This window comes from Lactuca virosa, chromosome 9 (assembly GCF_052849685.1).
Source record: "Lactuca virosa cultivar CGN04683 chromosome 9, Lactuca_virosa_CGN04683_v6, whole genome shotgun sequence".
Classification (NCBI taxonomy): domain Eukaryota; kingdom Viridiplantae; phylum Streptophyta; class Magnoliopsida; order Asterales; family Asteraceae; genus Lactuca; species Lactuca virosa.
In genome coordinates this window covers 186457898-186481580 of record NC_136434.1, presented here as the reverse complement: position 1 = coordinate 186481580, position 23683 = coordinate 186457898, and the positions used below count along the sequence as shown (strand labels likewise).

General features: G+C 35.0%; 1 protein-coding gene across 1 annotated transcript; it reads right to left on the bottom strand.

Moving 5' to 3' along the window:
- Nucleotides 1-17047: 17047 nt before the first annotated feature.
- LOC145140102 (protein NDL2-like) lies at nucleotides 17048-18192 on the bottom strand. Its single transcript, XM_079073704.1, has 6 exons — nucleotides 18174-18192; nucleotides 17931-17956; nucleotides 17695-17794; nucleotides 17302-17401; nucleotides 17146-17211; nucleotides 17048-17051 (listed from the first exon to the last, which is right to left on the bottom strand). Exons 1-6 carry the CDS (start codon nucleotides 18190-18192, stop codon nucleotides 17048-17050), a joined length of 315 nt encoding a protein of 104 aa, XP_078929830.1.
- Between the last annotated feature and the right edge of the window lie 5491 nt (nucleotides 18193-23683).

The following is a 23683-nucleotide window of genomic DNA, read 5'->3' as shown; positions in this document are numbered from 1 at the left end:
ATGTGATTCACTAAAAGGGAGTGTACGACCATAACAAGGAGTGTGCGGCCGCACACTCATGGTAATGAGTGCACAAAATTGTTGGATTAGTGTCTAAGCCTGTAACCATATTTGGTAAGTACTTGACCCGGTTGTGCATGGTCCTTTTGGGTTGCCTTCACCAAAGCAACTTGATTGGAGAAATAATAGAGAAAGAGGTTATTATGGTTTATTAATATATTATAAGAATAATATATTAAAAGATAAATCATCTTTGTTTAGTTAATATTGTTCAAGAATTAATTAAGAATTAAATTTTGTGATCAAAAGAAATTAACTAAACTAGGGGGACTGAAATGCAATTATGTGATAGTTGGAAAGTAGGGCAAAGGATGCCCTAGGGATAGGGTGGACGAATGCAAGGGGATAAGGCCCTAGAATTCGTCCAAGGATAGGGCTTCTGGAATTATCCTTGGGCTGCTTGGTGGCTAAGCAACCAGATAAGGATAAGGACTGAAACCCTAATCCCTACAGCTATATAAAGACCCCCTGGCTTAGGAAAACCGGCCACTTGATTATTAGAAGTCCTAGAGCCGATTTTCTACCTCTCTCCTCTATCTCTCTCTCTCTCTTGCCTCTCCATTGCTCTTGGTGTTTGTAAGCCATTAGAGGTACTACACTTGTGGTACTTGCTTTTAAGACAAGAAGATTGAAGATTTGAATTGTTATTACAATATAACAACAAGAGGTATGTAAACCTTTCTCCTTTGTAAATTTCGAAATTACTAGGAGCATGCTAGGGTTCTTCATGTGTTCATAATGTTGTATATCTAATAGCAAAACATAGATCCAATTCTAGGGTTGCATGCACACATAGGATTGTTTGTATAAAACCCATCAGTGGTATCAGAGCCATTGGTTTTGTTGTTTTCAATTAGTTTATACAAAAGTGTGAATTGGACAATTAGGGTTTATGGCCAATAAACCCTAGGAGGCATGATTTCGAAATTAGGGTTCTTGAACCCTAAATTTCGAAAATTGATAAGGGTTTTTCAAACCCTTTCCTTAGCCCCCAAGATTTCGAAATCTAGGGTTTGCAAACCCTAGGGTTTCGATTTTAGCCTCCTCCCCAAGATAAGATCCTAAATTTGAGGGATTAGGATAATACCTTATCTTGTAGTTATCTTTTAAGTGTTTAAAATATGGTAATTAAAGATTTTGAATTATCCCATCCCATATTTTCGATTTTAGGGGATTTAAGGGATTAGGTTAAATTAATTGTTTAATTTAAATGATAATCCTTTAAGATTTGATAATTAAAATAAATTGTTTATTTCAAGGATAATTACTAAATCAAGAGAGTTTTAATATTTAAAATTTTAAATTGAAATTAAAACCCTAGTGTTTTAAAATGTTTAAAATACAACCTATACTATTATAATATTACAAGATTAATATATATATATATATATATATATATATATATATATATATATATATATATATATATATAACTTAAAATGTTAGTCTTACCGTTAGTAGACCTCATTCACGAAGCCAATCTATAAGGGGGGTATAAGGTTATGGCCTATAAAATGGCCGTTTAATGGGTGTCCACTCTCACCCACCGCTTCCTTGATTGGTGGAGGGTCGTTAGCCGAACGGGTAGGATATGGCAAACTTTTCCTCATTAAAAGTATAATGAACAATAAAAGTAACTAAATGTTTTTACAAACAATTCCCAATGTTAGTTATTTTAGGAAAAGTGAATTGGTGCAATTCCATGAAATTACACTTTGCACCCTTGCTAAGACGTTAGTGGATCGCGTGTGGTTAACCGGCACACTAATTGGATTCTAAGCATAAGTGGTAAAGGGTGACTCATTGTTTGTCATAGTTCGATGGAGCGTGTGTGGCTAACCGGCACATCGAATAAGTGACTGTAACAATGAGGGCACCATGTACATTTGCATGGTTATTCACACCCACTTTGTGATCCTCGGCATCCCAGTCACAAACTAGAGGGGCACATCGAGATTTAAACATGCCATTGAAAAGTTCAATGAATCTCAAAAGATCTAGAAGCTTTCAATACATTTAAAACTTAGCTTTAATTTGTTTTTCATGGTGGAGAATTAGTGAATCATCATTCACTTACCTTCAAATTATTTACCTGTTAGATTACGGCATCCCTCTTCTAATCTGTAAATAATGTTGTTGGATCCTAGCCCTAATTTCTCATTTGGGTGTTTAATTGGGGATTCATTTCTAATCAAACTTTGTTCTTTTCCTTTTCAGATGTCGACCAACAACAACAACAACGCTTCTGGTTCAAACTCCTCTGGCACATTCTCACTCATGAACTTGTGTGGGAGAGTGATATTCGATGGGACCAATTTCAACTATTGGATCCGCAACATTCGCATGATCACTCGCTACGAGGAAAAAGAGTATGTCCTTGATGAGAAGCTAAAGGAGATTGACATCAACATTGCCACTACTGAAGAGATCGCGACCTTTGAGGCCCACGAGCGTGATGCCACGAAAGTCCATTGCATCATGCTAGCGACTATGAGTGCAGAACTCCAAAAGTCCTATGAGGACATGTACCCCTATGAAATGCATCAGGACCTGCTGGACCGGTACCACCAAAGCGCAAGGCAAGAAAGGTACGAGATCATCACTTCGATGATCACTACCAAAATGAGTGATGGAGAGTCCCTCACTGCCCATCTGCAAAAGATGCAGAGATATGTCGATCGCCTGCTAAAGCTAAATGTTAACTTTGATGAAGAGAGCTGGCAATTGACATCATCCTTCACTCCTTGCCTCCCTGCTATAGCCAGTTCCGCATGACCTACCACATGAACAAGGAGGAGGTCTCTTTGAGCAAGCTTCAGGGCTTGTTGAGGACTGCTGAGAGCAACCTCAAGGACAAATCTGTTGCACCAACTCCAACTCCCACTGTTGCCCCTGTCTTGGCAATAGGACAAGGGAAGGGTAAGAAGAGGAAGGCTCCCTCAAAGAGCCACCACAAGGGAAAGTCCCAAGATGGTACCTCTTCTAGTGGAACCAAAGTTGGTTCTCCTAAACCCAACTCTAACCCTAAGGAGACAGAGTGCCACTACTTCCACAAGATAGGGCATTGGAAGAGAAGCTGCCCAGAATATCTGTAGGCCATCAAGGATGGGAAGATCAAGCCATCTTTCGCAGGTATTTACATAATTAAATCTAATAGTTTATCACATGCTACTTCTTGGGTTCTTGATACAGGATGTGGTTTTCACATATGTTCTGATTTGCAGGGACTAAAAAGAAATAGGGATGTGGAGCATGGAAGGATGAATCTGATCATGGGAAACAGAAGATCGTCGCCTGTGACCAAGATTGGAGTTTATTCCTTAGTGCTTAGTAATGGATTAGGTTTAGATTTGAACAATTATTGCTATTCGCCAGATATGGCAAGAAACATCATTTCATTTCATGGTTTATATAGATAAGGTTTTAGATATTCATTTGATAATGAAAAGGGTTCTATTTATTCTTATTTTAATAATGTTTTATATTTTGAAGCATTGCCTTGTAATGGAATATATGAAACTGTGATGGTTGTAGATAACTTAGGAAATGATGTATTGTGTGTAGATTCTTCCAATAGTATGGATAAAGCATGCTTGTGGCATTGTCGTCTTGGACATGTCAACAAGAAACACTAGCCCAACTCCAAAAGGATGGAGTGTTAGAGTCATTCGACATTAGGGACGATAACGTATGCGGGTGTTGTTTACTTGGAAAGATGACCAAGTCACCCTTCATTGGCACTTGTGCGAGGGGTGAGGGTTTATTGGATCTCATACATACAGATGTATGTGGACCCTTTAGATCCACCACAAGGGATGCGAGCCGCTTCTATGTGACTTTTACCGACGATTATAGCAGATATGGGTATATCTACTTAGTCAGGCATAAGTCAGAAACTTTTGAAAAGTTTAAAGAGTTCAAGCAAGAAGTGGAGAATCAATTGGGTAGGGAAATCAAGATGCTTCGATCTGATCGAGGAGGAGAGTACCTAAGTCTTGAATTCCACTACTACTTCAAGGAATGCGGAATTGTTTCGCAATTGACGCCACCTAGGACACCGCAGTTGAATGGTGTAGTTGAGAGGCATAATCGAACCTTGCTAGACATGGTTCGTTCCATGATGAGTCGTGCTTCACTACCTATCTCATTCCGGGGGTATGCCTTAGAGACTGCCGCCCATATCCTTAACTTAGTCCCTACGAAAAAGGTTGCCAAAACACCTCACGAGATGTGGACAGGGAAGGCTACCTCGTTGGCACATATCAAGGTTTGGGGTTGCAAGGCTTTCGTACGACGAGAGACTCACGACAAGCTCGAACCTCGTAGTGAGCGATGTATTTTCATCGGCTACCCGCAGAAATCCTTTGGATATCTCTTCTATAGACCGAGTGACAATGTTGTCTTCGTTGCGAGGAGAGGGGTTTTCCGAGAGCGAGAACTCATAAGCCAAGGAGATATTGGGAGGCAAATCGATCTTGAAGAGCTTCAAGAGTCGAGCGATGAAGGAACCTCTAACACTGGCGCTCAACCCGAGGAGGAAACTACGGTTGAACCAATTGACGAGTCCTTACCTCTTAGACGTTCTGAAAGGGTTAGTGTTCCACCCAAGTTTTATGGTTTTCATATTACTATTGAAGGGGATACGTTCATTAGTGATAGTACACTAGTGAATCTGTATGAACCTAACAGCTATAAGGAAGACATGGCAACCAAGCCTGGAGTCTGCGAAATGGAAAGAGGCTATGGACAGCGAGATTCAGTCCATGTATGACAACCAAGTTTGGAATTTGGTTGACAATGTAGCAGGTCGTAAGACAGTCGGGTGCAAATGGATCTTCAAGAAGAAGACTGACATGGATGGAAACGTGCACACTTATAAGGTGTGATTGGTTGTGAAGGGTTTCACTAAAACTCCTAGAGTTGACTATGATGAAACCTTCTCACCAGTTGCGAAGATAAAGTCTATCAGGGTGATGATGGGCATTGCTGCATTTCATGACTATGAAATATGGAAGATGGATGTCAAAACCGCTTTCCTTAATGGGAAGTTGGCTGAGGATGTTTACATGGCTCATCCAGAGGGTTTTGTCAATAGAGTGTGTAAGCTTGAGAAGTACATTTATGGACTTAAGCAAGCGTCTCGCAGATGGAATCTTTGTTTTGATGAGAAGGTCAAAGAGTTTGGTTTTCTGCAAAGCGAGGATGAATCATGTGTATATGTAAAATCCAGTGGGAGTATAGTTAGCTTTCTCGTATTGTATGTCGATGACATACTACTCACAGGAAACGACATCCCCACACTGCAGGAAGTTAAGTCCTGGCTCGGGAAGTGCTTCGCTATTAAGGACCTCAGAGAAGCTGCCTATAGTTTGGGAATACGGATAGTAAGAAACAGAAGTAAGAGACTCATAAGACTTAGTCAGAATACTTACTTGGACAAGGTACTAAAACGTTTTAATATGGAGAATTCAAAGAAAGGGGAACTACCAATCCAAAGTAATGCCAAGTTGAGTAAGACTCAAAGTCCGAGCACCAAAGTCGAAATAGCAGAAATGAGCCGAGTACCATACGCTTCCGCAGTTGGCTCGATTATGTATGCTATGACTTGTACTCGCCCTGATGTGGCCTTCGCTTTGAGCATGGTCAGTAGATATCAAGGGAACCCTGGCAAAGCACATTGGATCGCAGTCAAGAATATTCTTAAGTACCTTCGGAGGACCAATGAATGGTTTCTAGTCCTCGGTGGGAGTGATGACTTAAAGGTGCGAGGGTATAGTGACGCCAGTTTTCAGACCGATAGGGACAACTACCGTTCACAGTCGGGCTGGGTCTTTACCCTCAATGGAGGAGCAGTGACTTGAAAAAGTTCCAAACAAGAAACCGTAGCTGATTCAACATTGGAATAAACCCACGCTTGCGATATGGTTGAAGAACTTCATTGGAGACCTTGGAGTTGTGTCAGCCATACGAGAGCCTATGGAAATTTTCTGTGATAATGAATGAGCGGTTGCCTTGACCAAGGAACCAAGGGATCATGGTAGATCTCGACATATCGACAGAAAATATCATTTTATTCGACATTGGGTGGAAGAAGGACTCCTCGTAGTAAAGAGGGTATCGTCGGAGATAACCCAGCAGATCCCCTTACGAAGGGACTGAGTAGGGTTAAGCACTTGCAGCACGCTAGGAGCATAGGGTTGAAGGACAATATTAGTTTAGATTAGATAGTTTAGAAACGTGTAATAGATAAATGTAATTGACATTTGATGGTTAAATAAAAGGGTATTATTTATAAGTAATGTTATTGTATTATGTTAATTGTTTACCTATTGTTTCATTTTGCATGTTTTGACTTCCTGAATAAAAGAATTATTCAAATGATCCAGAGTCATTCATATGTTGGAAGTAGGTATGAATGAAGACTGTCATGAATTGGTGTGTAGATTGTCTAAAGTGTGTTAGACATAGCAATGGTTTGCTACAACGTTCATGAGTGCTTATGAACAAGTTTTGAGCATTGGAATAAACCCACGCTTGCTGGAATCACTTCATGGATTCATCACAAGTGATCGCAAGACGATAATATCATATGGTCTTAAAACCTAGATATATGGTTTATTGTTTGCTGGTTGGTTGTGCATTGATAATGCGTAAACGCATCAGTAACTTGATGTTATAAAACGCATTGTTGTGTATGATTTTATTAGTAAATAGTAAATGCATATAAGTCAAAGTTTATCTGTTCCTTTTATCCTAAGAGGGTAAAAGCGATATCAGGGCCCCTCGATGATTTGATTTGACTTATGTGTTGGGCCCGGTCAGGACTAAATTGATGTGTTCAATTAAGTTCTATGTCAAATGAATCTGAGATCGAGAAACCAACTGATGGACAATAAGTATGACTATGTTCCATGTAATTGTCCACATGATATCTAGAACATAGGATCATACGATCCCTTATCTAAAGGACAGGAAACTGATAGGATCAGAGTTAGACAACATCTTTGAGAGCTACGATTGCTAATCGGATTCTACTTGCATTTATGGTTACTAGACTTATCAAAGTGGGAGACTGTTGGATTAGTGTCTAAGCCCGTAACCATATTTGGTAAGTACTTGACCCGGTTGTGCATGGTCCTTTTGGGTTGCCTTCACCAAAGCAACTTGATTGGAGAAATAATAGAGAAAGAGGTTATTATGGTTTATTAATATATTATAAGAATAATATAATAAAAGAGAAATCATATTTGTTTAGTTAATATTGTTCAAGAATTAATTAAGAATTAAATTTTGTGATCAAAATAAATTAACTAAACTAGGGGGACTGAAATGCAATTATGTGATAGTTGGAAAGTAGGGCAAAGGATGCCCTAGGGATAGGGTGGACGAATTCAAGGGGATAAGGCCCTAGAATTCGTCCAAGGATAGGGCTTCTGGAATTATCCTTGGGCTGCTTGGTGGCTAAGCAACTAGATAAGGATAAGGACTGAAACCATAATCCCTACAGTTATATAAAGACCCCCATGGCTTAGGAAAATCGGCCACTTGATTATTAGAAGTCCTAGAGCCGATTTTCTACCTCTCCCCTCTCTCTATCTTGCTTCTCCATTGCTCTTGGTGTTTGTGAGCCATTAAAGGTACTACACTTGTGGTACTTGTTTTCAAGACAAGAAGATTGAAGATTTGAATTGTTATTACAATATAACAACAAGAGGTATGTAAACCTTTCTCCTTTGTAAATTTCGAAATTACTAGGAGCATGCTAGGGTTCTTCATGTGTTCATAATGTTGTATATCTAATAGAAAAACATAGATCCAATTCTAGGGTTGCATGCACACATAGGATTGTTTGTATAAAACCTATCAAAAAGTCTCTTCTAATGGTAGGGAAGCTTGCGGGACTAATGCTCATCAAGTGTTGAAGTTGGAAATGCATTTTGGAGGTCATTTGAGGGTGTTTTAAGGGGTGTACGGCCACACCTGGGTGTGCGGCCGCATACACCATATGATTATGAGTTCTGGGCATTTTCTAAGACTAAATCAAGTGTTCTTAACAAGATCTAAGCTTAATGAAAGAATACTTACGATCCGGAGGCTCGAGAAGGTCCAAAATCGCCAAGACAAGGGTGTGTTCTTGGTGTTCTTGGTGAAATGGATGAAGATTTGAAGATCTAGCCAAAACATGATTTCAAATGGATGAAATCAAAGGATGTTACTAGTTTAAAAGGATTAACAACAAATCAAGGGTAGAACAGTTACAATCTTGAAGATCTAAGCGGAAAATCGGATGATAGTTGAGAGAGAAATCGGGTTCTAGGCTTGGGAGTGTGAAAAGGGATGAAAGAAGGCTGAGTTCTACCCTTGTACACGTGAGTGTGCTGCTAGGAGAGGGGTGTGCGGCCGTACACTCCTTATGTTGGAGTGTAAGGCTCAAATTTGGTGCTAGAAGTGTACGCGATCCAATCCTATACTCGAGGCTTGAATGTACTGAGATTTGAACCTTTAAACGGACTCTAAACGAGGCTAAATGATAGCAGAAACGAGTCTGACACTCAGCTGAGTTAGATAGCTGAACTGATAAAGCAAAAATTTTCGGGTTGTCATAGTTCCCACTCAGAAATTGCTTTTATTTTGCTTTCATCCATGTAGATCTTCCCGTCCTTAATCTTGTGCCCAAGGAATGTTACGTCAGGTTGGGAAAAAGAGCATTTCTCCATCTTCACATACAATTGTTTTTTAGTTAATGGCTGAAAAACCAATCTTAGATGTTCCACGTGTTCCTCCAACGTTTCTGAGTAGACTACGATGTCGTCCAGATACACTACTACGAACTTATCCAAGAATGGGTGGAAGATTTTGTTCATGAGGGTGCAAAATGTGGCCGGTGCATTTGTGAGTCCAAAGGGCATGACCAAGAACTCGAATGATCCATACCTGGTCACACATGTTGTCTTTGGCTCGTCTCCTACTGCAATGCGAACTTGCCAGTACCCCGACCGTAGGTCTAACTTTGTGAACCAGCGAGCATTTGTGAGTCGATCGAAGAGATCGGCTACTAAGGGGATGGGGTACTTGTTCTTTACGGTTACCTTATTCAAGGCTCGATAGTCGATACACATTCTTAGACTACCGTCATGTTTCCTTTGGAACAATACTGGGGCGCCAAACGGAGCTTTGGAAGGTCTGATGAAGCCAGCGTCTAGTAACTCCTTCAACTTTTTTCTTAGCTCCTTTAACTCTGGTGGTGCCATTCGGTAAGGCCCCAACGCTGGTGGCCTTGCTCCTGGTTCCAATTCTATCTCATGATCTACCTCTCTTCGTGGTGGTAATTTATTAGATAGTTCTGGTTGCATTACCTCTTTAAATTCCTCAAGTACCTTCTTGATTTCGTTCGGTACTTCCATCTCCGGCAAATCAACTTCTTCTTTTAATGTGGCTAGGAATGTCACCTCGCCCCTCCGAAGGCCTTTGCTAAGCTGCATAGCTGATATGATACGGGAATTCGTCTTGCTTCTTTCTAAGGGGATGATGTGAATCGAGGATCCCTTGGTAAGGCGCATGGTTTGATCCTCAAATGAAAAAGGGCGGGCTTCGTCTAGGAATTCCATCCCAAGCACCATGCCATAATCATCCATAGGGACTACTGTTAAGTCTATGATTCCTGTCCATCCTCCTATCTCGATGGGCACATTGTGGACGACACCAAGGATGGGTTCGGATGGGGAATTTACTGCTTTCAGCCAGCCTATCTCCTTGGTGTATTGAATATTCGTTTTCTTGGCTTCATTTTCAGCAAGAAAGTTATGAGACGCAGTTGTATCGACTAGGGCTTTAGTTGTCTCTCCATTTATTTTAGTCTTCACGAACATGAAACCTCCTCCCTTTTTCATCTTGGTCTCTTCTTTAGCTACTGAGTTGAGAAGACGCATCGAGCTTAGTTGTGTTTCATCCCTTTCTTCATTTTCCTCTTCAAAGACCATGGCGTTGAAGCTTTTCTTTTTGGGACAATATCTTATTAGATGGGGACCGTCACATAAATAACACTTCACCTCCTTACGAGTCCCTCCTTCGATCGCCTTTCCTTTGAAAGTTGAGGGTTTGACAGCGGGTCTATCCTTCCTTGGTGACGGCCTTTGTGTGACTTTATCTCCCCCACTAGTCCTCCTAGTCGGAGCATCTCTTTGGAAGTCCATAAGGTCTTCTGCCACAACGATTGCTTCATCAACATCCTGGACATTCCTTCGTTTGAGCTCGTTATAGGCCCAAGATTGCAGGCCATCTTGGAAATAAAATAACTTGTCTTTTCCTTGTAAATCAGGCAACTCGAGCATTAAAGTAGTAAATTCGGCTACATAATCCTTAATCGACCCAACGTGTTTCAGTCCCTGAAGCTTCTTCATTGCTACATCTTCGGCGTTATGGGGACAAAACTGCTTCTTGAGTTGCCTTTTGAACTCATCCCAAGTCTCTATGGTGCCTAGCCCTTTTTCTATGTCGATGTGCTTCCGCCGCCACCATAGGGCGACGTTCTCACATAGGTATAGGACGGCCGTGTCTATCTTAGGCTTATCGTCCTTACCCCGATTGCATTGAAATAGTATTCTACTGACCATAAAAATTCTTCAAGAAGTTTAGGGTCACGCTTACCTCCGTACTTCAAGGGTTTAGGTGCATCGGCGTGTGGCGTCATCTTTGTACCGGCTCCTCCAGCAATTGCGGCTTTGCATAGGTTTACTTCAGCTTCTAGAGTTTCTACCTTCTCACGGAACTCACTTCGCAGGGTGTTGATAAGTCCAATGACTTCTTCCTTGATGACACTGATGGTCTCCTTCAATCCATCGCTCGTGTCACTTATCTCTGCAACGAATTGATCGACGGTATCCTTCCTTTCAAGCATCTCACCGACGTTGATCTCCGTCCTTGTAAGCTTGTTCTCTAAGCTTGCCAAGGAATCTATCGATTGGTCCCTCTTCTTGGATTTTCTTCCTTTCTCCTCGACGATAGGGGGCACGTTTGCGACTTCACTACTTCCTCCTTCCATAGCCATGATCTCTTGCTTGTACGAACTCTGGCTCTGGTACCATGTGTCACGGGATGACTTAATCACCGTGTGCCACTTAGTATTTTCTTGACTAAGTCAGGCTAACTTTGATACTCTAGATGTACTAACGAATCAAGGAAGCAAGAGAATAATAGAGAACACTTTAAAGTACAAAAGAAAGCTTCTTTGTATACAACTCAACTTCTTACAAGTGAACTTCTCGATGGTTTGGACAAATGAGTCCTCCCCCTATTTATAGGATACTTACACCTCCTCAAAGGGACGTTTCTAGGTTCCGAACAATCTCGAGTATTCTAGATCGTTCTTACAACATCTTAATTTGTATACAAGGTTCTATAAGGTTCTATGTTATTCCTTAGTGTCCTAAAGAATTCTAGGACATTCTAGGTTCTTCATGATTGTGATTACTAGTTCCATCATCTTCTGGATCGGTCCGGAAAATTCTAGAACACCGTATTGTGACACTGTGCTTAACAAAATAACAGCACCTGCATAGACTGTATCATTGTCATCCACGAAAAAGTAACTATTAAATTAAAATTTTGCCTTTGATCATCACCAAAAAAAAATTGATCAGAATTTAGAACTCCAAGGATTAAAACTATTACGATTTCATAACATTCAAAAAAAAAACGTATTGTCTCGGGTTTAATCATTTGCATTAATATACTTGCAATAAAAAGCATGGTGATAGACTAATTCATCCATCGGCTATCCTCACAACCGATAAATAAAATTAATAAACAACATCGAAGTTGATCGTCATTGAGCGTTAAATTGCAATTCAAAAATAAAAATTATGAAGTTAGGGATCTCTGCACACACACACACACACACACACACACACACATATATATATATATATATATATATATATATATATATATATATATAGAGAGAGAGCTAGGTTCAGGTATTTAAAGTAATTGTTGTGTTATTGTATGCTTAAATGTGGACCAATCAAAATTAAATAAAAAATTAAATAATTAAATAAATAAATAAGGGTAATTTAGTAATTTGTTTTGTAACTTCCAAAAATAATCCCTATAATCATGATATTGACTTTTAACCTAAATAAATAAGCGTGTCTTCCTCAATCTTCCACCCGACGCTAACCTAACCTAACTTATCATCTATCTATCGTCTTCTCGCGAACGCCGTGAACAATACCCTATTCACCGTCGTTCCTTGCTTCAAATCCATCTTGATTCCCTTGCCTCCTTCCATCGTCGATGCTGCTCCATCTCAGGCGAGGCAAGCTTTCGCCGTTGCTGCTCCATCTGTGGCGGCGAACCTTCTACCGGCGCTCCTACTCTCCATTGCCGATCCATCCCCGCTTCATCGATCATCGCCTGACTAGTCGACCACCGATGCTTCATCCACTTACTGCGATACTCCACGACCACCATCGGTACTGCTCCACAACCGACATCGGCGCTTATCCATCTCCTGTCGCCGCCCACATCGCCGCCCACAGGTAAACATAATTTGTTTTGTTAACACAAAAATTCAAAATTGGCTTGAATTCTTGTAGTTCACGAATGCTGATTTCTCTATTTCCATTGGGATTTACGTTTGTTGGTCTGTGGTTTTCTGTTTGTACTTTTTGGAGTTCATAATCTTAGATCGATAAAGTTGTATTCTTTTAGCTTATTGTTTGAAATCTTTTATTTGTCAATGTAGATTGACTGTTCAGAATCTTGATTGATAAAGTTCTAATCTTTTTGTTTCTTGTATCCAGATCCTATCAAGAAAACTCGCCCACAGGTAAACATAATTTGTTTTGTTAACACATGAGTTGAGTTTTTAGTTGGGTTACTGAAATATTTGGGTTTCAAAACAATGGCTATGTTATAGTACTCTCTTTAGTGTTGTGAACACTTTGGTCGTGATTAGTTGATGTTGTGAACACTTTGGGCGAATTCTATGAATTTGATGAATATTGTGTTGTAGGGATATTTTCGTCATGAGTATAAAAAACAAACAGCACCTTAAATTGGGATTTTACTTCTATAGGTGGTTGAGAGCCAAAATCAACTAATTTCTGAACTTGGAGAGTTAGATGTTGTTGATGAAAATGAACGAGTTTCTATGTTGGAATGTCTAATAGTATCATTCTCATTAAATTGTTTTTTACTTTGGATATTTTTCCAACAGAATGCATACCGTAACTGAATCTTGAATTTCAATTCTATCAGAATGGAATCACGAATTCCAATTCTGTTGGAATGGAATATGGATATTTTCTCACTGATTTGTGCATTGGATTTGTTTCCACAGAAGCAGCTGATGCTTGAAGAATGGACCATGAAAATGAAAGTGATTCTTATCAACATTATTCTTTTAGAATGTATTAGTGTCTTGGTTAGATTTTGATGTTTTTTTTTCCCGATTTGAAAGTTTTTGTAGTTCTATTCTTTAACAATAAATGTAATTCTTAGCAATTGTTACCCGTATTCTATACGAATTAATGTAATGTTTGTTTTTATTCTTCAGTTGATGGTTTAAGAATTTGTTATATTCTCCTAGAAGTTTTTAAATTTATGATCAAGAAATAGGTTCAAAAATATTTTTATTATTTTATGGTTCAAGAATATTTTTATTTTTGATAAATATATTCTGTCAGAATATCCGAGAATTATCATCACTACAATCAGATTTTTAAAATTAACAGAATCTATTATCCCTTAAAATATGCGATTTTCCTTTTTTAAAATTATGTTAATTGACTAAAATACCCTTAAAATGAAATTAAATGGTATTTTCTAATTATCTTTAATTTAATAATATATATTATTCACTTTCTTAAAATAAGTAAAATTGATTGACCCACATTTATGCATACAATAACACAATAATTACTTTGAATAGAATAACCTAAGCCTATATATATATATATATATATATATATATATATATATATATATATATATATATATATATATATATATATATATATAAAGAGACACAGAGAGAGAGAGAGAGAGAGACAGAGAGAGTGAGAGTTCAATTGAGAAAAAAAAGGTTGAGAATGAGAGAATCATTCTCAGCCACACATTTATTTTGCCGCAAAACACTTAGGCGTATCGGCGGAAATGGATAACGGATAGACATGTGTTTTCTAACGAAATATTTTTCCTTAAACTATGGTAATCATTACCTTAATATATATACTCAAAAACAAACTTTTTTTCGTTTTTTTTATTTTTATAAAACAATTTTTATCGAAAAATTATATTAAATATATCAAAATTCATAATTTTTTAATCTCTATAAATAGACATTCATATTGATATAGTTTTAAGATAAAATAAAAAATTTATTTTTTTAGAGTTTCAGCTCTCGTTATTCATAAGTGAATAAAAATCCATCATATTTTTATTACAATACATTCGTTATTCATTTATGAATAAAAGATATGCTTAACTTTTTTTTTTATAGTTTGAGTATCGTTCATATATGAATATAACACGTAATAAAGTTTCTTACTTAAAATATATTTTTTACATCATCTTTCATCATATATTATATTTATATATGAATAAAACGTGTATTAGTTGTCGTCATATTTTATATTCATATATGAATAAAACATATATCAGATTTTTGTTACAGTTAATTTGTTATTCATATATGAATAAGTAGTATAAATGATAGTTAAACTGTAAAATATATATATATATATATATATATATATATATATATATATATATATATATATATTTTATTCATAAGTGAATAACGAATATATTGTAGTAAAAATCTGATGCATTTCTATTCACTTATGAATAACGATAGCTGAAACTATAAAAAAATAAAGTGTTTAATTTATCTTAAAACTATATCAATATGGATGTCTATTTGTAGAGAATAAAAAATTATGAATTTTGATATATTTAAAATCATTTTTCGATAAAAATAGGTCCTTAAAAATTAAAAAAACGAAAAAAACAATGTTTTTGTATATATTAAGGTAATGATTAGCATAGTTTAAGGAAACATGTTTTGTTGGAAAACACATGTGTATTCCTTCCCCATTTATGTCGGTACGATGGACGCTTTTGCGGCAAAAATAAATGAGTGACTGAGAATGATTACCCAATTCTCAACCTTTTTTATTTTCTCAATTGAACTTATATATATATATATATATATATATATATATATATATATATATATATATATATATATATATATATATATATGTAGAGGTGAGATCGGTTGAGAACTCATATTTTCCCGAGAACCCGAGAACTAAAAGTGGAGCGTTGGATCAAAAGTAATTCATTAAAGACATGATCGTCATCTTACCAATCTCATTTAATGTTTAATTTTTTTGTGTTATTTAATATATTAATATAAATGTCTAAAAAATTACATCATAAATCAAATTTTCAGATTTTTTTCAATATAGTATTTTTCGTTTTTTTTTAATGCAGATTTTTTAATTTTTTATAGAAAACATGAATTTTTGAAAAAAATTGAAAAAAATATTATTTTTTAAAAAACTGCAATTTAAAAAAAACTGCATTTTTTTTTCAAAAAAATAGCAGTTTTTCTAAAGAAAATTGCATTTTTTTCAAAAAAAAAATAATTTTTTCAAAAAAGCTGCATTTTTTCAAAAAAAATTGCAATTTTTTCAAAAAAAAATGCAATTTTTTTAAGAAAGTTACATTTTTATAAAAAAAACTGCAATTTTTCAAAAAAAAACTGTATTTTTTTTACAAAAGTAAATTTTTAGGTGCATAGGTATATTTTTTCAAATGCATATATGTATATTTCTTATACTATATTATTCGTAAGTAAATCACAAAAAATATCATGTTATTAATTAATCTATAAACATAATAGTACAAGTATTTTATTCGATACAAAATAAAATATAAAAAATAAAAAATGCTACAAATTTCAAAGCGTTTTCATGTATTCGTGTCAATATTTCCTTATTTTCTTCAATTTATCATTTTTCACCTCTTCAATATTCACTACAATTTCTTCCAAATCTACAAGAAAATTAAAAAACAAAATGATTGATGTAAAAAACACTCACAAAATACATATGTGACTTTCATGTGATTAACATATGAATCACATGCGATTCACATATGAATCATATGCGATTCACATATGAATCACATTTACATATGACATCATATATAAATCACATGCGATTTACATATGAGTCACATGTGATTTACATGTGAATCACATATGATTTACATGTAAATTGCATGTGATTTACGTGTGAATCATATGTGATTTACGTGTGAATCACTTGTGAATTACATGTGATTTACATGTGAATCACGTGTAAATGTGATTTACCTGTGAATTATATGTGACCAACTTGTGATTTACATGTGAATTACAGGTTATTCATATGTGAATTACATGTGATTTACATGTGAATCACGTGTAATTGTGATTTACATGTGAATCACATGTGATTCATATGTGATTTACGTGTGAATCACATGTGATTCATATGTGAATTACATGTGAATCATGTGTAATTGTGATTTACATGTGAATCATATGTAATTCATATGTGACCAACTTGTGATTTACATGTGAATTACATCTTATTCATATGTGAATTACATGTAATTTTCATATGAATTACATGTGAATCACATGTGATTCTATCAAAAAAATTTCAAATGAATCTCTTACCAACAAGGAGTGAGCTTGGAAACTTAAAACCACAAATGTATCCACCAGATCCCAAAAAAGAGACGCCCATCTTCAGATCTACCAACCACATGAGCATCACTATTGGTATGAAAACAATCTATTTTGAATGTAGGGTGAGAACATAAGTTTAAAACATTGAGAATTAACCTTGTTACACAACCATTCTGTCCATGAAGGAGTTTTGCATAAAGGAGAAACAATGATGAGTCCAAGCACACGTCGTGTTATATTTTATCTGTTATACAAAATATGTAAAAAGACTAATTAAACCTTGCAAATTAAGAATTTAAATAAATTTTGGAAATATATATAAAACAAAAAGGATTTGCCTTACAGCAAACAAGGTGAGTACATACGCACCAATTGTTACTCCCATGTATATATCAGCACCACGTCTGCAAAATTAATTCATCAGAAAAATAAAAATAAAAAAGACTCTTTATATCCCATTTATTAGTTAAAAAACTAAAAAACTATAAAATTACCCAAAATAGTCAAGAACCTCAGCAACCAGATCAGCTAAGTCATCAACAGATAACAATGGATCATTATATGACATTGCTGCAGCTCCCAACTGCAAAAGCTCTTAAAGATGTATAAAATAAGATAGGAATACAAATTGTTTTACTATTGAATTGTTTATATATTTAAATAATAATAATAAATAAATAAAAATGAAGTTTTTATTGCTGACCTCATGGCCGGGGGGCTAATATGGTAAATGCAGAAATTATGAATCAGTAAAGAAAATGCTTCAGGTCATAAGAAAAGACCTTGGAAACATGACATATATGTTCAAACATGCAAACAAATAAGCAAGATTTCATTTATTTTCAACAAATTTTGTTGATTAACGAATGAAAAACAGAATCACTTACGATTTAAAGCTAAATCAGGATATGTAATAAGAACTGGCTTCTCTTGATCTCCATATATGGCAACAGAAACAAATCCACTGGAAGTTTTTACAAGGTGTTCCTGGAAATGAAATTATTAATTTGTGTAACAATGAGAACATGAATTTAAGATATTGATTCAATTCAAATTAGTACACAATGAATAACACGAATCCGCCTTTCAAAGAAAACGATGGATTCATGGAATCACATATTACCTCAAATGGAAGCCTCAGGAAAATCTCTGCAACAACAAGAATATGAAATAACAAAAAAAAGAACTCAAGATTCAAAAGGAAAAATCAAAGCAAGAACTCAAGAAGAGAGTGGTATACACACAATATGAATCTTGTTAACTAATTTCTTGTGTTAATTTACTTGATGGATCATGTATTAATGTTTTCTTGATTACTCATGTAATCATGTAAATTAGTGAGAGAGATTGTCATCCTGCAAACAACTGTTGAACGAAAGCTGCATTTCTAGGAGACTATTGGAGGGTGTAACGGAAATTTATTCCAAAAACACATGACCATATTTAATTTGTTAGAATTTCAGAAATGGAGTTAATATGATATATAACTATATTTTTCAGGATGAACTGGTGATCCTTCAAAAGAGAAGAGCTGAACCGGAATCCCAACTAAAAGCTGAAAATTATGAAAGTCTAGAAAAGTGAGATTACACAACTTGAAACTACATTGCAGGCTATACAAGATGATGACTGTATAGACCTTCAAGAACAGATGAAGATTTACAGATCAAATTGATACAGAAGAATGAACAAATTGAAGAAAAGAAACACGAGGAAAACTTTTTTCGTTCAACTATAGAGACAAAAAATGAGGAATTGCAAGAAGATCGTTGGGAACTCATTGATGTACGAAGTCGTAAGGAGTTATAAATTGTAACAATTTGATAATTAGATAAGATATCAATCATTAATTTTGGTGTTATTAAATTAGGGTTTGAAGACGTACCCAATCGGTGGTGTCATAGGAACAAAGAGAATGGGGTTGGTGGATTCAAACCCGTTCTTTGTTGGATGCAATTCTAGTGAAAAGAAGAAGGAGAGTGAAACGAAGTTCGCATCACTGTAAAAGCATCTGATTGAAGATCCAAATTGGCATCTGTTTACAAGGATGAGCGATGGATCTGAGATTACCAATGAAGAAGATGGGAAGATGGTTATTTTGAAGTCGTAATGCAGTGATGAATAATATCGTGTTATTGTAACAACGTTGGTAGAGAGGAATCTATATCACAAGAATGGGAGGAATTTTTAGACATCTATGATTTGATTAAACTTTCCCTTGAATTCCAATAGAAATGCTGAAACGTAAGTGTATTCAAAGGAATTTTTTTCTTTCATCACAACCACCAATCGAATCAACTTTATAGAAAAAAAAACATACTGAAAAACATTAACGTGTTACACTGCCTTGCTAGAAAGCATTTCTAAACCCTAGCCGAGGTCGGCAATGGTTGTACCTTTTCTTCTCGCCAACGATGCCTCCATTTCTGCTAGATAATCAGAACGTAAGAAACCCTAGCAACAGGAGCAACTGAATCAAAGGAATCCATTAAAGAGGAAGAATGCTTATTGAGTTGAAGAAATTAGAAATACCTTGCAAGGAGTTGAAGCTTATCGATATCAGGTCCAAATTAGGAAGACTTCTTCTTAGTTACATATCAATGACCAATATTTTCAACCGTCGAATGTAGAGTAGCCATATTTAGGTCGCGTGAAATTGCAGATCAATAGTTGAAGGGATGGAGGGATGGTGGAGACGACTGAGACGACATGAAGAGAATGTGATCGATCTGTTGACATAGCACAACGTCAATCTATTAGTTCTTCGATTCTTCGTCGATGATTTGGAGATGAGGGAGTATCAATGGCTGGAAGCGGATGAAGGAGGGGATAGAGAGAGAGAGAGAGAGAGAGAGAGAGAATATAATGGGATCTAAATTATGTTATACCTAAATTGTCCCTTGATTTATTTAGAAAATATACCCCCGTGTTTAAGTTATTTCAAGTATTTACAATTAAGCAATGAAGTATTTGATAATATTAGCCATATAAGTGATGAGAACGCAAGGTTTGTGCTTCTTATATGAGAAGTCTCAAGTTCAAAATCTCAGGGTTTTCAAGCACTTGATTTAAAAGTGTATCCAACTTTCCACTTAACCGGTTTCGGCTTAAAATAGGTAAAAGGAATCGGTTTTCGGTTTTTAAAATATCTGATTCCTAATCGTTGGTTCAGTTTTCTCAAAACATGTTTTTAACAAAACTGGTTTAGTTTTTTCGTACCAGTTTCAGGAAAACGGGTTCATTCTGTACACCTCCACACATGAGTAGTGAAAACAACAAAGGAAAAAAAAAACAATTGGAGAAGGGATATAAATTGTCAATATATTATTTTTAGTAAAATTGACGTAAGAAGAAACAGTCCAAAAAATATTAAAATTCACCATATATATAAATATGGGTTTAATTGTCATTAGACTCATAATTTTAGTGTACAGAATGAACCCGTTTTTTGAAACCGTTATGAAAAAACTAAACCGGTTTTGTTAAAAACATGTTTTGAGAAAAATGAACTGACGGTTAGGAATCAAATATTTTAAAAACCGAAAACCGATTTTTTGTTATCTGTTCTAAGCCAAAAACCGGTTAAATGAAAAGGTTGGATACACTTTTAAATCAAGTGATTGAAAACCCGAGCTTTTGAAATTGAGACTTCTCATCTAAGAAGCACAAATATTGTGTTCTCATCACTTATATAACTAATATTAATAAATACTTCATTGTTTATTTGGACGACAAAGATAGAAGATAAAGATTTTAGTGTTTGTGGCGATACAAACTAAAATTTTAAAAGGTATCGCGTATTAGAATTCAGTCAATTTTTTTTATTAAGTTTTTGACTGCGTAATAGTTTTATCTGATTAATATGTTTATATCATCTTTAAAAAACTTGGTGGTGTAAATAACGGCAATATATATATATATATATATATATATATATATATATATATATATATATATATATATATATTAAGCTGATGGATTTATTGTAAAAAAATACATTGGTGTTAACAATAAAGGAAGAACAAAGGAAAAGAAAAAAGACGGGGGCCGTAAAATGTCAATACCTCAAAGGAAAAAGAAGTTGGGTTTATAAAATGTCAATTTCTTATTTTTGGTACAATTGCTTTATGAAAAATCGGATGAACTAAAAACGGAATTAAAATCTCCTATATATCTAAACAAGGGTATACTTGTAATTGAATCTGTAATTTCATTGGCTTAATCAAATTCTTCCTTGGAAGAATCAACGCCCATATATATATATATATATATATATATATATATATATATATATATATATATATATATATATATATATATATATAGGTAAAGGTTCAAATGAGAACCAAAAAAGATTAAGAACCCCTAAGAACCATTTCATTAAGGGTATTTTTTTCAAATACATTCATAACATTACACCCATTAAACATATACACTCAAACTTCAAAAAAACTTTCAAACTTTCTCAAACTTTTTCAAAACTCTCATGAATCTTCAAGAACTCATAAACTTCAACACCAACTCTACCACCGATTGCCACCACCTACCTCCGCCACACACCACTGCAACCATCTAGAATCGTCGCCTCCCTCAAATGTTGCAACTCTACCACCACCTCAGATCGCTGACCAAACTCACCAGCACCATCTCCAAGCTCTCAGATCTGAAGCTTGACTTCATCCGCTACCTACCACCGCCGTAGTCTTCTCTTTCTGATGACTTCTCCGACTGAACAGTAGCGCCACTACAAACAACCTCTGATCGTCGCCTCTAGAACCTTACACAATCGGCGCTGCTCATCGTCAACCACCATATCCAACATTCCGCCGTCCAGATCTGACATTCCGTCCTCCAGATCTGCAATCTTAGGTTCAGATCTATGATTTCTGCTACAACCGACGTTCAGATCTGAGAGCTCTGGTACAAATGTATGATCTCCATTGCATTAGATATTCCAGATCTGTGATTTTCCGACCATCGTTGCATTAGATATTCTAGATCTGTGATTTTCGCGACTTCATTTTACTCCTCTCGCATCTGCTCCGCCACAAACACCACCAGAAACACCTCAGGTATCAGATTTGTTCCACCAGCTGTTAACTCCTCATCCTTCCGCTTATGCTTCACCACAGCCGTCAGCCGTCAAGTATCAGATTTGTTCCACCAGCTGTTAACTCCTCATCCTTCCGCTTATGCTTCACCACAGCCGTCATTTTCTCCTCCAAACACCGCCTTCACATTGCTTCAGATCTGCTTTCATGATGATCTATACTATTACAAGCTCAGAGCCGGCAACCGACTACACCGGAGCATATCTGAAGCCAAAAAAGTTTTTTTGTTGTCAGATTTATCAAGAAATAACAAAAACTCGTCTTCTTTGGTGGCTGGTGGTGGTTCCACCATCTTATGATGTTTTATGGTAAGATCTGGTTATTTTTTTTAATAAGAACTCATCTTCTGTTGTCGCCTCCCTTCTTTGCTCTCTTTCTTTTTGATTTCTGAAAACTAATTTCTAAAAACAACATGCACACAAGGTGTTTGATGAAATGTCTCAATGAAAAGATCTATGTTTTCAGCTGTGAATACTATGAATGAGTATTTGAACTAGTCTGTTAAGTTGTGAATGCATGTCTGAAATAATCTTTTAAGTTATGATTGAGTGTGAACTAATTTTTTAAATTGTGAAATATAAACAAAATAGTATACTAAACTATGATTTTTTTTAATCCATATATGATTATTGTAGCATGGTAAGAGCTTCATATTTGATGAAATATGTATTAAATTGTGAATATATTGAATTAGATGTGAATATACTACATTAAGTTGTGAATTTGTAAATTAAACTATAAATAGGCTGAATGAAACTGTGAATTTGATATATTAAATTGTGATTTTAATATAATTTTTATGTTAAATTGCGTACGAATGAATTAAATTTTCAAATAATATTGTAGGTTTTTACTTCTATCCTCTATGATGTTGTTGGTCATAAAAAATTGTAACTAGACTAAATTAAATTGTGAATAGACAAAATTAAACTATGAATTTACTATAGTGTATAATACACAATTTAAATTGTGAAATTATTATATTAAACGGTGAATTTTGTATATTAAATTGTGAATTCATTATATTAAGTTGTGAATCGACTGTATTAAATTATGAATTCACTGTATTAAGTTGGAAACTAACTGTATTAAGTTTTAAACTAACTGTGTGAAACTGTGAATTATATTAAGCTGTGAATTTTTTATAAAATTTGTGTTAAAATATGAATTATTTATGTTTGAATTTTGTATTAATTTTCTTGTAAATATATTAATTTTCTGTATTGTATAAATATGTAAGAATGTAGTAGTTTTATAATTGTTTTACATTAAATCTAAATAAATGAATTAATATTTTATTAAACTGTGAATAAAGTATTTAATCGATGAATATATGATTTTATATACATACAGATATGATTTTGAAGGAATGATGGTTGCAATGGTGACACATGAGATTGGTGGCAGCGTATTGTAGTGGGTGGTGATGATAAACTTTATTTAACTCTTTTGAAATTTTAAATTATGGTAAAATATATTGTATTAAATTGTGAATTTTGTGAATTCAACTGTAAATAGACTATATTAAATTATATAATTTATATTCTATATATAGTAATAAATTATGAATGAAAATACTAAATTGTAAAAATTATGAATTTTCCATTTTTTAAGAAAAAACACTAAAAAATTAGGATTTTTATATGTTTATTAAGCATTCACATATTTAATAACTATAAAATGGAGTTTTCAGAGTTCTTAATCTTTTTGGGTTCTCATTTGAACCACTCCATATATATATATATATATATATATATATATATAT